The following is a 15,066-nucleotide window of genomic DNA, read 5'->3' as shown; positions in this document are numbered from 1 at the left end:
GTTTGGTTATGATTGTGATATGTTCCTACCTACGAAGAATAGCTACATCACAAACTCCAATCACAACTACAGCAACATAGACACTGCCATAAAAATACTACACACACAGCCAAAAAAAAAAAAAAAAAAACAGAAATGTGGCACTCTAGAACAATATGAAATTTACAAACATACAAAAACACACTTCTTGAACATGCAACTGAATTTCAAAACACACACTCTTTTCGACAAAATCATGAACACACCCCACCACAGCAGGAAACCAGAAGACAGCACGTGAACTTCACTAGACTTCGGACAATGAAGGATAACACTTCGAAACTAGTCACCCAGGTAAAATTCCTCATATTAACCCAGTAAAGAAATTACAAAGTTAATAAGTGATTATATAAGTGTTAAAAGTGTATATAGAACAATGAAGAAAAAAAAATCTATTGAATTCATTTCTGTTTCAAAAAGTTTGTAACATCTGTGTAATTGTTAAGTATAGGAACGCCATTTCGTAGTGCTTCAGCAATATCATGTTTAGCAAGACTTCTGACTTCTGTTGCATTCAAATAATTATAAAATACGATAATTTTGTCCAGGGAGCATCCGTTTTTGGTGCAAAGATAATTCGTTTGGCTTGTTTCTTAATTGAAATTACGAAATGGCGTTCCTGTGCTTAACATTTAATCCAACAGGATATTAAAATATGTTTGGAGTTACAAATTTCTAGCTGTCTAGATATTTTCTTCTGGTCTTATCAGTGGCGGTTCCTCGGAGGAGGGAAGGGAGGAACGTCCTCGTCACATTTTTCTTCTTTTGAAAGTAAATACCAAATAAAATATTGCCTTGAAATTCGAGGAAGATTCGATAATTTTTAAGTTCACAGCTATAAGAAAACCTCGGTTGGTCGAGTTTTAAATGATGTATGCTCATGTGCTGCTAGAAAACTGTGAGAAAGATGCGAGATTATTTGTGTGGAGGAAAGCCAATCCATTCCTCCTCTACTGCAGTTAACACACATAGACAACAGCGCGCTAGCGGCCAGAGAAAGAAGCAGAGTTTTAAAGCGAGTAAATGAACGGATAGGGAGGAGATCCTCCTCTGAATCAGCGCATGGGCGGGAAATAGAAACCGACTGGTCGTGCAGCAAGCTCGCTACCGCTGCCATCTAACGATCTTGCATTCAACCACACTAACACACATCTTGGAGGAGGCACAAAAAAAACAGTTTTAACGCAACGCTATGAAAGACACCATATAAACTTTTTTTTTTAATTATAAATCAAAAATATTATTCATTGCACTTAATATAAGCTACTATTCATGGTTTGAAACTTTCAAGGATATTTGAAAGTCCGGGTTTATATAAAACAAAGAGGAAGTAGTTCTACGTTAGTATCGTAGATCTTTTTGGCCCCTGAAATTCACTTCCATTCATTGTGTACTAGACAGAGCAACAGCAAAGTTGTCAGTTTTGTACAAATATATTTGAAATTGAAAGTAGTACTCCAAACTACAAATTATTTTTAACATAAAAAATTAATTAGCCACCGGCAATTTTGAACAATAATGGTAGTATGACTTAGAAGAACTGATATTCTTCAAAAGCATATGATACTGAACTTGTAAAATGTACATGTGGCAACGCAGACCACGTGGGTGGGTACAGTGTTCTCGCTTTCCTCAGGTTATTTCCCGTTCCCATTTCCGCAGTTCCGATTACGTGTTAGTAGCTAGTCTCTTTCAACAAGTGTGATGCTGTAGTGTGCTCGAAAAATGCTGCGAGGTGAATTTCCTTGTAATTGTTAATTTGTGCAATTATTTAACAATGAATGGAAGTGAAAACATTATATATTTTGGAAAATTTAGGAAACTCAGTTTAAAAGAACAGATTATTGCTATACAGAAGGGAAGACCAACCCCAACACTACCTGGTCTTACATGTATGCATGTAGACTAGGCTAATTTGTAGCATGTTTCATTCAAGAAGGTGTCATTTCGTCCTGTTACCTTCTTTCCTCCTCTTAAGAAATACGCAGGAGCCGCCACTGTGTCTTATTATTAATGGAAAGAAGTGGATGGGACAGACTCACTCATTAGCAATGTAGTTCCATGTAGCAAGGAGGATTCCATTGACAGCAATATCGACAGGGAGGTAGTCTGCATATCCTTCCTGGTTGCAGTACATGGTGCGAATCACACCTTTGCCTGCTCCTATCAGAAGCCCGGTGGGACCGTTTATGTTGTCAGTCCATCCTGGCAGAGGATCTCTCCAAACGGGTATCACTGAAATCAGTAATGGACGTTGACTTAGGATAATCCTCTGACTGAGGTTATGGCTGATATGTAGAGCTGAGACGAGATGTTATGGCACCAACCTGCACAAAGTTTTAAATTGCCGGCCAGCAGGGTAGAGGAGTGGGGGTTGTTTGGGTTACGGTTCTGAAGCTCAGAGCGCCAGGCATATCCGTCTCATCTCTTTCCAAAAACATTCGTCTTACCTTAGTATCACCACTTTCCTACTCAAGAGTCCGAAGGTACCTAATGGAATTAAGTCCGCTATTCCATCTTTATATTTTTATTCTCCGTCCGAATCAGACGACTGATCTGTGCTTGAATCAGATGTCCCTAAATTTATGGAAATGTTCTCCAAAATACTGTCCATCACGTGCTCACTTTCAATGTAATTGTTCTCTACTTTCTTCACATAATCATACACTGATATCTAAGAAGAAATACCAATCTATATCACAGACACACTCATTGCTAAAACTCCAGTTGTGAACGAAATTCCTCCATGGAAATGGGTGATTCCAGAACATAGCATACAAATTCCAGGAAATCATTCCAAAAATGATCCTCCATGTTAGATGCCATGGAACTACTCTGCAGCACATATAAGGATCACCTTCAAATTTATACAGATGGATCTCTAAATCCTAATAATGGGACATCAGGAGCAGGGTATTATATTCCAAAATATCAAGAAAGTTATTTCATACCATGTTCATCCTCCTCCAGTCTTGACACTGAATTGCTAGCTATTGATGCTGCTCTTCAGTGTGTTACTCAAATTTCTGAAAAATCTATTTGCATACTTACCGACTCCAAGGGGGCTATATTTAATATACGGTCATTAAATATGTACCAAACCTATATGCACATAGAATTATTCCACTTCAGAAACAACTAAGTAAACTAAAAGAACTCCAAAAGGAAATAACATTTCAATGAATACCTAGTCATTGTGCTTTTGCTTCAGTAAAGTCTCATTTTACAAACCTATGGATCAACAATTGGCTCTCTTCTGACAAAGGAAAAATTTTACAGTCTGTACAAAAGAAACCAAATGACCTGAAAATGTACAAAAACTTGCCCAGACATGTTCAAACATTTTTAACAAGAGCCAAAACAGGTCACATTGTCACTCAATTGTACCTACACCGATTTCACATTTCTGATAATCCTACTTGTCTGTGGTGTAATAATCATGATGAAGATCTGGAACACATTCTTCTATACTGTCCATCCATAAACCACAAAAGAAGTAAATTAAAATCATCAGTACCAGTTGCAGAAGGCACAGCCCTGCAGTATATATTGACTACACCCCAACTCTGGCTACTAGCAACAGGCATCTATAATGAACACCGATCAAAATACCCCTCATTTCTCATGAAAAACAACAACTGAATAGACTACAGTGGATTATAGTGGACTTTATGTTGTCAGCAAACAGCTGGATACATTAAGAAGATTGATTGATACACTGATATCCATTTTTGGAAGAAGTGATTACAGAGTCGGCATCTGCTTATGCGTAGCGTAGAAATTATAGATGAGTCTTCTTAGGACTTCCTCATCAAAACTGTCTACAGCTGCAACAATCTTCTTCTTCGGGTGTGGTTTTTCCGGACTGGACAAAGAATCTGCTGTTCCTGCCTCAATATTTTTCTCTTCTTTCCTGATTCTTGCCAAGGTTCACTTTGAAATACCAGTGGCAGCCAGTACTCTTGCACACACGCTTTTCAATGGAATTGGTATTCCGTTTACAGCCTCTTCTGACATGAATTTCCATACATTGTATGCTATTTCATGTCCTTGACTATGAACTACTCTATGATTTCACACCTTAGACAATGCCATAATGAGGGCGCTCAGAAGGACAATGTTTTCAGTATTAGCAATAGCGGTAGTAGCAGAATGATCTGAACACTCGGAATGCTAGTAACCAACTAACCCAACACCCCTCCAGTTGAGTGTGAGGGCGAGTCCAAGCAAACGAACTAAAATGCGTCCCTCGCGCCGGTGCCATAACTTCTTGTCCGGGCTCTACATCTGTTATCAGGGAGTACAACTCTCTTGACGATATGTGTCAGAGGAAGAACAATTGTTTGTTTGCATCTGAAATCTGACTAGTGTAATATGTAGCTAATCAGCGATGCATGCAATGGAGGGGGAAAGGAATTGGCCACCCTACCCCATTATCTCCTGGCCTAGTTGCCTCATAAGTGGTGCCTTGTAGGTATCACTTGTGAGGTTTAGACCTGTCTTTGGACAGTTGACTAAACAACTTAGGAATATACGTAGTTAAGAACAATACAACAATATGTGAAAACCAGTTCCTTGTGCTATATTTGCATTGTTTATAACAAAATTTCTGTTCATAGAAAATATTTCCTTTATAGGCAACAATAGAAAACAATAAGAACAGTTATAGTCCTGTCGCTCTAATTTCCGGCAGCCAATCGCATTGCAGGTTGGCTACATTTAAACGTGTGTGTCTTGTGATTCACTGATGAAGACATATTCATTTCTTAAGGCTCGATAAATACTTAATATAATCGCCCGCCATTTTGGCTCTTTCGTTAGCGTTCGCAGAGAACACACGAAGACGTAATTTGCCGCTCAATTATTTTCTGAATTACAGTGCGTTTGATTTATTATCATAGGAGCTACAACAAGATAATGTTTAACGGTGTGGCAAATAGATTCCTTGTATGGTAGCTCGGCAACGAAAGAACAAAAATGGCGAACGATACTACCTATCTAGACTTTATAGAGCCTTCATTTCCTAAGACGTAAGCAAAGAGGAGGAGTCATGCTGGGAATAACAGCATTGCGACTATAGGTTCTAGAAATGGTCAATTTGGTTTAGCTGGACAGGATATACATGAACGTTAGAGAGAGACTCAACTGAACTGAAATAGCAAGTGAAAATCTAAATGGCGTGTAGGCCTACAGGAGGGAGAACGGGGAGGAACGAAAATAGGAACTTTGAGAACAAGATACAAACAAGAAAACTGGCAGTTATAACTTCTAGACTAGAAACTGGAATTGGTTGCTTGGCAACATATTTATTTATGACAAATATTTTTAATTCTTATAATAGCACTTACAGAGGAAATTTCCCTCCTTGAAATTTTAAACAAGAATGAATACTGTAAAGAAAAAGTAATGTAACTGCAAAAAAAAAAAAAAAACGTAAATGTTCTGTCCCGATAATATTTTAGTATGTAACAAAAGTCTTAACAGTAGGCCTACTTCCCTACAGATATCTTATTTTGTTATAGATATTATAACAAGTGAAATGAGCATATAGGTAATGGTAACTTAAAAATTCTACAAAATCCTAAGCTTTAGAAAATGAAGAACATCAATAATTGATTAAATGGCGAACTTACTCGTGTTAATTATGTAAGCATGTGTGGCTTACAGCTGTTTCGGTGCTACTTGACACCATCCTCAGAGCCTACTAGATCTCAGCGCTATCTCAGCTTCGCTACCTGTTGTGTGGGTGTGTTCGTGTGATGAAGAGTTGTGTCAAATAATGTGTGTGTTCTGAAATTGATTTGTGTGTTGAGAATTTGATTAGGGTGTGTTTTAGTGTGTCTGTATATTTCATATTGTTCTAGTGTGTTGAGTTTTTGGTCTTTGGGTTGTATGTGTAGGATTTCCATGTCTGTATTTATGTTATTGTATGTGTGGCTAGCATTAGTTATGTGTTCGGCATATGTAGATGTATTGTGTCCTCTGGTTATTGCTTTAATGTGTTCTTTGTATCCAGTTTGGAATGATCTGCCTGTCTGTCCAACGTAGAAACTGTCGCAACTATTGCATGTGAGTTTGTATACGCCTGTGTGGTTGTATTTATTTGTTTGTGTTGTTTGTGTGTTGAGATGTGTTTGTAGTGTGTTTTCTGTTCTGTATGATATGTTGTATTTGTTTTCTGAATGAGGATGCGATCTTGTGTGTGTTTTTGTTTTCATATGTTAGTGTGCTATATTTCTTGTGTTCTTGTGTTTGTGTTGTGTTTTGTGTGTTTTTGTGTTTGTTGAGTTTTTGTTTTGTCTTCCTTATGATGTTGTCTATTATGTTTGGATTGTAACCGTTTTCTTGTGCTATGTATTTGATTGTGTTCACTTCTTCATTGTAGTGTTGTTGGCTCATGGGTATGTTGAGTAATCTGTGTACCATTGTCCTGAATGCAGCATGTTTGTGTTGTGTGGGGTGATTAGATGTGTTGTGTATGTGTGTGGTGGTGGTGATGGTTTGTTTTCTGTACATTTTGAAGGTGTGTTTGTTGTCAACTTTTGCTATGGTGATGTCTAGGAAATTTATGGAGTTATTGTTTTCAAGTTCCAGTGTGTATTGGAGTTTTGGGTGTAAATTCTCAACACACAGATCAATTTCAGAACACACACATTATTTGACACAACTCTTCATCACACGAACGCACCCACACAACAGGCAGCGAAGTTGAGATAGCGCCGAGATCTAGCAGGCTGGTGTCAAGTAGCACCGAAGCAGCTGTAAGCCGCACATGCTTACATAATTAATTATTTATATTCAAGTGTTAAAAGTAGTGTACGAAAGATTCAAGATGGATTATGAAGAACATCACTTCGAAACTATTAAGTCAGCTAATTTCCTCATATTAACACAGTGAAGAGTTATAAAGTAAATCAGTAATTATTATAAGTGTTATATAGAACAGTGACGAACTTAAAGATATCTTTGCAAGTGAAATTTTTAGGCTTAGTAAGAATGTAAGTAGGAGCTCCTTTGGAAGAAGATATATCGTCTGTCTGTATTTCTTCCTGGAATCTATTATGTCAGAAGGTATTGTTCTTGAACACATGTTTTCTGCTTTTTTGTAGAATTTTATTGTAGCTGGTTTATAGGTCTGTTATTTCTCCCATTTAAATATCGAGAAGTTTATTTCAAAGGCATTGAAAGTAAATGATTTATTGCTTCTTTTGTTTATATTACTATTAAACCAGTTTCCGGGAAAGAAATACTGGTAATACTTTTGAAAACAATTTTCTTTGTATGTTTTTGATGAGTACTAGATTTAGATTTATTTTCATCATTTGAATCAATTTGCATTGATATGGGACACGTCACCTAGTTGTGTATGTGTATATGTACATGTTTATCTTCTAAGGGCTGTCCCTGGACACTAACACATAAAGACATTCATTTGCCTTCGAAGAATTGACTCTGCACACGAACATATTTACTCTATTGTTCAAGTTACCTTTCTAAACTGTAAGAAAACTCATCATTAACATGTGTCTCAGTGAAACTTACAGCAGAGTATGTATAGGCCAGTTTCTATCTCATGCTTTTCCAATTCACTGCGGGCTAAAGCAGGGAGATGCACTATCACCTTTACTTTTTAACTTCGCTCTAGAATATACCATTAGGAAAGTTCAGGATAACAAAGAGGGTTTGGAATTCAATGGGTTACATCAGTTTCTTGTCTATTGGATGAAGTGAATATGTTAGGAGAAAATCCACAAACGATTAAGGAAAATACGTAAATTTTACTTGAAGGAAGTAAAGCGATAGGTAGGTTTGGAAGTAAATCCCAAAAAGACGAAGTATATGTTTATGTCTCATGATCAGAATATTGTACGAAATGGAAATATAAAAATTGGAGATTTATCCTTCGAAGAGGTGGAAAAATTTAAATATCTTGGAGCAACAGTAACAAAATAAATGACACTTGGGAGGAAATTAAACGCAGAATAAATATGGGAAATGCCTGTTATTATTCGGTTGAGAAGTTTTTGTCATCTAGTCTGCTGTCAAAAAATCTTAAAGTTAGAATTTATAAAACAGTTATATTACTGGTTGTACTTTATGGTTGTGAAACTTGGACTCTCACTTTGAGAGAGAACAGAGATTAAAGGTGTTTGAGAATAAGGTTCTTAGGAAAATATTTGGGGCTAAGAGGAATGAAGTTACAGGAGAATGGAGAAAGTTACACAACACACAACTGCACTCATTCTATTCTTCACCTGACATAATTAGGAACATTAAATCCAGACGTTTGAGATGGGCAGGGCATGTAGCACGTATGGGCGAATCCAGAAATGCATATAGAGTGTTAGTTGGGAGGCCGGAGGGAAAAAGACCTTTGGGGAGACGTAGATGAGAGGATAATATTAAAATAGATTTGAGGGAGGTGGGATATGATGATAGAGACTGGATTAATTTTGCACAGGATAGGGACTGATGGCGAGCTTATGTTAGGGCGGCAATGAACCTGCGGGTTCCTTAAAAGCCATTTGTAAGTAAGTAAGTAAGAGAACTCATCCTGTAGTATCAGCTTTAATCATGTTGTCGTGTTTCCATTTTCAAGCATGCAAACTGCTTCAAATTTTTGGTTATATATTTATGATACTATCATCCAAAGTTCTGACTTGGTTCTGGATTCATTAGAGATGGTCCATTTGTTTACTTTGCTACCTAGAGGATTTGTATTCAGTGCAAGTTTGATGTATTTATTATATTTTTTATGATTTTAAACTTATAATTTTGTTATTTTTTACTGTTAAAATTTTAACTGGAATATCATCATCATCATCATCATCATCATCATCATCATCATCATCATCATCATCATTTTCGTTCACAGGTTAGGCCATTAAACCTAATCGACTTCAGCCCAGTGCTTCCTAGCTCTGCCCACATCTCACCTTCCTCTTGGCTTGTATTGTATTATTTATTTAGAATATCTTTGTTCATTCATATGTTTATGTTACCTTTGAAGTTTCGTCAATATGTTTCTATTTTGTCTGTTATTGTAAATAAGGTCTTGGCTAATTTCTATGGAAATATTTGTGGTTTTTTTGGAAGCCAGTGAATGTACATTTCATTTCAAAACTTCCAAAGATTGAAAATGAAGACTCACCTATGGATGGCCTGAGTATCAGGACAGGAAGTGTATCCATCTTTTCTGCAACCAGACCTTCAGACAATGCCTTGGTGAATGCATAAGTATTCGGGAGGTCTCCCAGAATTCTGCAACAGAAACCAGAAGAAGTTATTTATTTGAAAAACAAACTCAAGAATCTAATTTTCCACTTTTCAAAGGAGTGTAACAAGAAATTATTGTCATAAAAATTACTTAAATAGGAAAGATGAGGGGAAAATAAGGGAATTATCTATCATTAAATATATTTTGGTGTTTCATTGTTTTTAATTTTCCACTATTGTAAAATAAAGTAACCTACAACTACGATATGTACTGAAAAAATCGACTTAAGAATCTTAAGTAGCTATTACGAATACTAGAAATGTAATTTCAGACATTTTCCGTGTTTGTTTTTCATTATATAAGTTAGTAATAATTTTTATTTGTTTATTTATTATTGATTTATTTATTTATTAATATATAGTGTGCTGTACAACAGCCAGGGGCCAATTACAATTCAGCACAAGAATATAAAAAAACATTAACAATGTAGCCTATAAATTACAATAATAATAAATTTGTAAATTATAGATATCAGCTCAAAGAATTTGAGTGACCACAAGGGTCCTGAATACAATAAACATGTACAATATAATGTGATGTGATACATTAAAGAAAAAAGAAAGTTAATTGTTGAAGGCAAATGTAAGTGGATTAATTGAAATAGAGATGATGATGTAATATTTGAAGAGAATCCTTGATAATATTTATAAGAATAGACATTACATAATCAAAAGAAATGTGAAGTTCCTTAAGATAGTTCCATGTGAATTTTGTAATTGAACCTCTACTGCCAACAGCAAACCAATGACAGACCATTGTTCAAGAGGGACGTTGTACTTTTGAGAAAGATACGGCAGATAAGGTTCATATATCAACTTTGGTGGCCAGATTTAGGTTTCTTTCGAAACGGATAGTAGGGTCAAGAACAAAAGCCCGTTTTAAGCATCCGTTGATAGCAATAATGTCTGCCCGTCTAAAAGAACCATCTGATGATACACAATGTACTTCCTCATGAATCTCCCAATTTAAAGTTTTTAACAATGTCGCCAAAGCATGTCGTACACGTACATTGGAATAATTATTAAAATAATGACAATTAAATAAGACGATAATTGCAAACGAAAGAATAGAATTAAATAATTGAAGAATGTAATAATAATAATATTAATAATAATAATAATAATAATAATAATAATAATAATAATAATAATAATAATTTTTATTGTCACAAAACATGAAACTAGTTAATGGCGATCCTGTTACATTTCTATTTCTCATCTCTCAACTGTTTCTTAATTCTACAATTTAAATTAATTGATCAATATTACCTGTACGAAACATTTTTCCATTACCCTATCTAGTCATTATTATAACACGACAACATTTTATTTATAACCTTCTACAACTATCTAACCTTTACAACTTGACTTTCTCTTCCCATCTCACCTTAACTATTAACAGAAATTTACCTAATTTTTTCAAATTGGTATTTTCACTTACAGTTCCGCATATTTTCTTGTACGCTATTCTGTTATTTAGTTTCAGAATTTTCTCTTCTATAAAACTCTTTCTTGAGTTTTAAGTTTACGAGCATAATAACATTATGTACTGGTACATTGTTTTTATCTCTGGTTGTAGAAGGAGCAAACGTCATGTCATTATATTTAAACTGTTGAATAGATTTTATTAGCAATCAGTAGTAACAAATTACCTTAGTAGGAAATATTACAATATAATTTTATAGCTTTTACTTGGAATATGACGATCTCTTTTCATGAAAATAATAAATAGTATCTTCCTCCTCCAATATCCCCAAATTGATTCTTTGAATAAAATTCTCATCTAGCTAAAGTGGTCTTTAACTTCCTCCTTCTCCTTCAGGTTGCTTTTATGTCCCTTCATAACATGCAACAATATAATTTATATACATTCATAGTACATAATATTCATCGTTTTTCCATAGTTTCACTACTTTCTTACTATTTTAATACTGTTTCCTGTTTGAATGAATCCGTAAATAGAAAGTCAAGAATAATTTGTAAACTTCTTTAGTTTTTAGAGTGAAAGAACTTCACATACGTTCAGGAGAAGTTTCAAAAGAAGTGTATGTGTTGCTTTTACTTTTTTTTTTTAATTTGGCTTCGTTACATAATACTGAAAATCACTGGTCAAGATGTTTTCTTTCATAAGAAGTAGTCCATAATAGTATCTACCATAATATAAACGATAGAATTTCTAAAAATAGTGGTTTGGGACTTACTTCTTTTATAACAAAATGTAGCAATAAAAACTTGATAATAATAATAATAATAATAATAATAATAATAATAATAATAATAATAATAATAATAATATAAATAATTGATTAAATGGCGATCTTACTCGTGTTAATTATGTAAGCATGTGTGGTTTACAGCTGTTTCGGTGTTACTTGACACCATCCTCAGAGCCTACTAGATCTTGGCGCTATCTAAACTTTGCTGCCTGTTGTGTGGGTGCGTTCGTGTGATGAAGAGTTGTGTCAAATAGTGTGTGTGTTCTGAAATTGATCTGTGTGTTGAGAATTTGATTAGGGTGTGTTTTAGTGTGGCTGTATATTTCATATTGTTCTAGTATGTTGAGTTTTTGGTTTTTGGGTTGTGTGTGTAGGATTTCCATGTCTGTATTTATGTTATTGTATGTATGGTTAGCATTAGTTATGTGTTCGGCATATGTAGATGTATTGTGTCCTCTGGTTATTGCTTTAATGTGTTCTTTGTATCGAGTTTGGAATGATCTGCCTGTCTGTCCAATGTAGGAACTGTCGCAACTATTGCATGTGAGTTTGTATACACCTGTGTGGTTGTATTTATTTGTTTGTGTGTTGAGATGTCTTTGTAGTGTGTTTTCTGTTCTGTATGCTATGTTGTATTTCTGTTTTCTGAATGAGAATGCAATCTTGTGTGTGTTTTTGTTTTCGTATGTTAGTGTGATGTATTTCTTGTGTTCTTGTGTTTGTGTTGATTGGAACGAATAATAAAAAGAGATAAATAAAATGAAAGTACAGTAAGTTGAATGTCAGATTTTGGGACATTTATCGTTTTGTTTGTAGATTATTCGTCTATTACATTTTCAGGCACCTGTTTCCCTATTTTTTTATTTCTTTGTCTTAAAACTATCTGAAGTGATGGAAATGCAGTAATAATGTAATTTTACTGCAAGTAATTCATGAACTGCAGGGTGCTTTATTTAGAATAACTGGGTCCTGATAATCCATATTGAATCTTTCGTACACTACTTTTAACACTTGAATATAAATAAATGGTTAAATGACGATCTTACTCGTGTTAATTATGTAAGCATGTGCGGCTTACAGCTGTTTCGGTGCTATTCGACACCATCCTCAGAGCCTACAGACATGGAAATCCTACACATACAACCCAAAAACCAAAAACTCAACACACTAGAACAATATGAAATATACAGACACACTAAAACACACCCCAGTCAAATTCTCAACACACAGATCAATTTCAGAACACACACACTATTTGACACAACTCTTCATCACACGAACACACCCACACAACAGGCAGCGAAGTTGAGATAGCGCCGAGTTCTAGTAGGCTCTGAGGATGGTGTCGAATAGCACCGAAACAACTGTAAGCTGCACATGCTTACATAATTAACACGAGTAAGATCGCCATTTAACCAATTATTTAACTAGGTCCTGTTTACAACAGCTTTGATTTGAGCCAATATTTCATAACAACCAATGAAAATATTGAAATCTAGTAAAATGGATACTGATTGAATGATAGATATCAAAAGAAATTCGGAGTTCTTTGTTGAATAAGGCACAAATTTCAAACTTATGTACCATACCAAATACTGTATTACCAAGTTTGCCGTTATGTAATATTTTTCCCTTTTAAACTTACGTATTTACCATTCAGAATCAGGCTGTAAAAATCTGCATTTGCAGGAAGGATTCTATTGATAATAGCGCGGCATCACACTCACTTCTTTGTCATGGCGTTGACGACATCTTCCTCCAGCCACTCGACGCACTTGATGATTTTATGGGGGTCTGCTGGAGGGGGGTACAGCTTCTCGTACAGCACACGCTCCTTGAGGTGGCAGTAGGACGTGGAGATGTGCAAGAAGGCCTGCAACACACAGACAGAAGCTTAATGTGCTGTTGAGTCATGGAATGTGAAGTTATGACTTCCTCATGGCATGGCGAGACGTTCGTATTGCGATGAAATGTGCATTGCTCATGCCATATGAAAATGTCTACAATAAACAGAATTTTTAATATAAAATGAAGTTACTACTACTACTACTACTACTACTACTACTACTACTACTTCTACTACTACTACTACTTCTACTACTACTACTACTACTATTACTACTACTACTTCTACTACTACTACTACTACTACTACTACTACTACTTCTACTACTACTACTACTATTACTACTACTACTTCTACTATTACTACTACTACTTCTACTACTACTACTACTACTACTACTACTACTTCTACTACTACTACTACTTCTACTACTACTACTACTACTTCTACTACTACTACTACTGCTGCTACTACTACTACTTCTAATACTACTACTTCTACTACTACTACTACTACTACTTCTACTACTACTACTACTACTACTTCTACTACTTCTACTACTACTACTACTACTACTTCTACTACTACTACTAACTACTACTTCTACTACTACTACTACTTCTACTACTATTACTACTACTACTACTACTTCTACTACTTCTACTACTACTACTACTACTACTACTACTGCTGCTACTACTACTACTACTACTACTACTATTACTTCTACTACTACTACTTCTACTACTACTACTACTACTTCTACTACTACTACTACTACTACTACTACTTCTACTACTACTACTACTACTACTACTTCTACTACTTCTACTACTACTACTACTACTTCTACTACTACTACTACTACTACTACTACTACTACTTCTACTACTACTACTACTACTTCTACTACTACTACTACTTCTACTACTACTACTTCTTCTACTACTACTACTACTACTACTTCTATTACTACTACTACTACTTCTACTACTACTACTTCTACTACTACTACTACTACTACTACTTCTACTACTACTACTACTACTTCTACTACTACTTCTACTACTACTACATTTTATCAACAGATGTTTTATGCATTTCGCAGCAATTTACCGGTACTTTTTTTAATTACATCAATGATATTCCTATTTGTAGTTTATTTTCTTGAACTATCATAAGACATGAACTTTATTTAGCGACTAGCTGTACCCATATGCTCCACTGCACCTGTTAGAAATAAATATAAAGTAATTACATAATTAAAATAGGACGTTTGATCCAGGGAACATTCGTGTTTGATAGAAGGATAAATTGTTTAATATGTTCCGTACTTAATTTAAATTGTATTTAAATAATTAAAATGCGATCATTTTGGTCCAGAGAGCACTCATTTGGTGCAATGACAATTCCTTTAACATGTTTCTTATTTGTTATTACATGCAAACATAGTTTAATGAACATTGACATCATTTAATTTTAATTTGTAAACTTTATATTACTTGCCATATGTTTCCATTGAATTATGGTAATTAATTTTAACCCTGGTTTTCTACGCCTTCAATAAATGGCGCTTGGCCCACTATGGTTCTGAAACCTTCAAATAACTTAAATAGTGATACAGCATAAACAGTGATACTGTATGTAATTATATTTCTTTCTTTCGAAAACGTAAGAATTCACGATCTC

At 34.9% G+C, this 15,066-nt stretch overlaps 1 protein-coding gene across 1 annotated transcript in view; it reads right to left on the bottom strand.

The window, feature by feature from the left end:
• The window catches only part of LOC138714618 (fatty acyl-CoA reductase 1-like), a 167,008-nt gene that overhangs the window by 13,541 nt on the left and 138,401 nt on the right, over positions 1 to 15,066 (bottom strand). The window contains exons 4-6 of the mRNA XM_069846647.1: positions 13,259 to 13,404; positions 9,191 to 9,300; positions 2,082 to 2,274 (exon numbers count right to left, since the gene is read on the bottom strand). Coding sequence (XP_069702748.1) covers positions 2,082 to 2,274; positions 9,191 to 9,300; positions 13,259 to 13,404 — 449 coding nt within the window. The remainder of the gene's footprint in view (positions 1 to 2,081; positions 2,275 to 9,190; positions 9,301 to 13,258; positions 13,405 to 15,066) is intronic.

This window comes from Periplaneta americana, chromosome 15 (assembly GCF_040183065.1).
Source record: "Periplaneta americana isolate PAMFEO1 chromosome 15, P.americana_PAMFEO1_priV1, whole genome shotgun sequence".
NCBI classification, from domain to species: domain Eukaryota; kingdom Metazoa; phylum Arthropoda; class Insecta; order Blattodea; family Blattidae; genus Periplaneta; species Periplaneta americana.
Note: the sequence above shows the minus strand (reverse complement) of the source record. Positions and strands in the feature narration are given on the sequence as shown.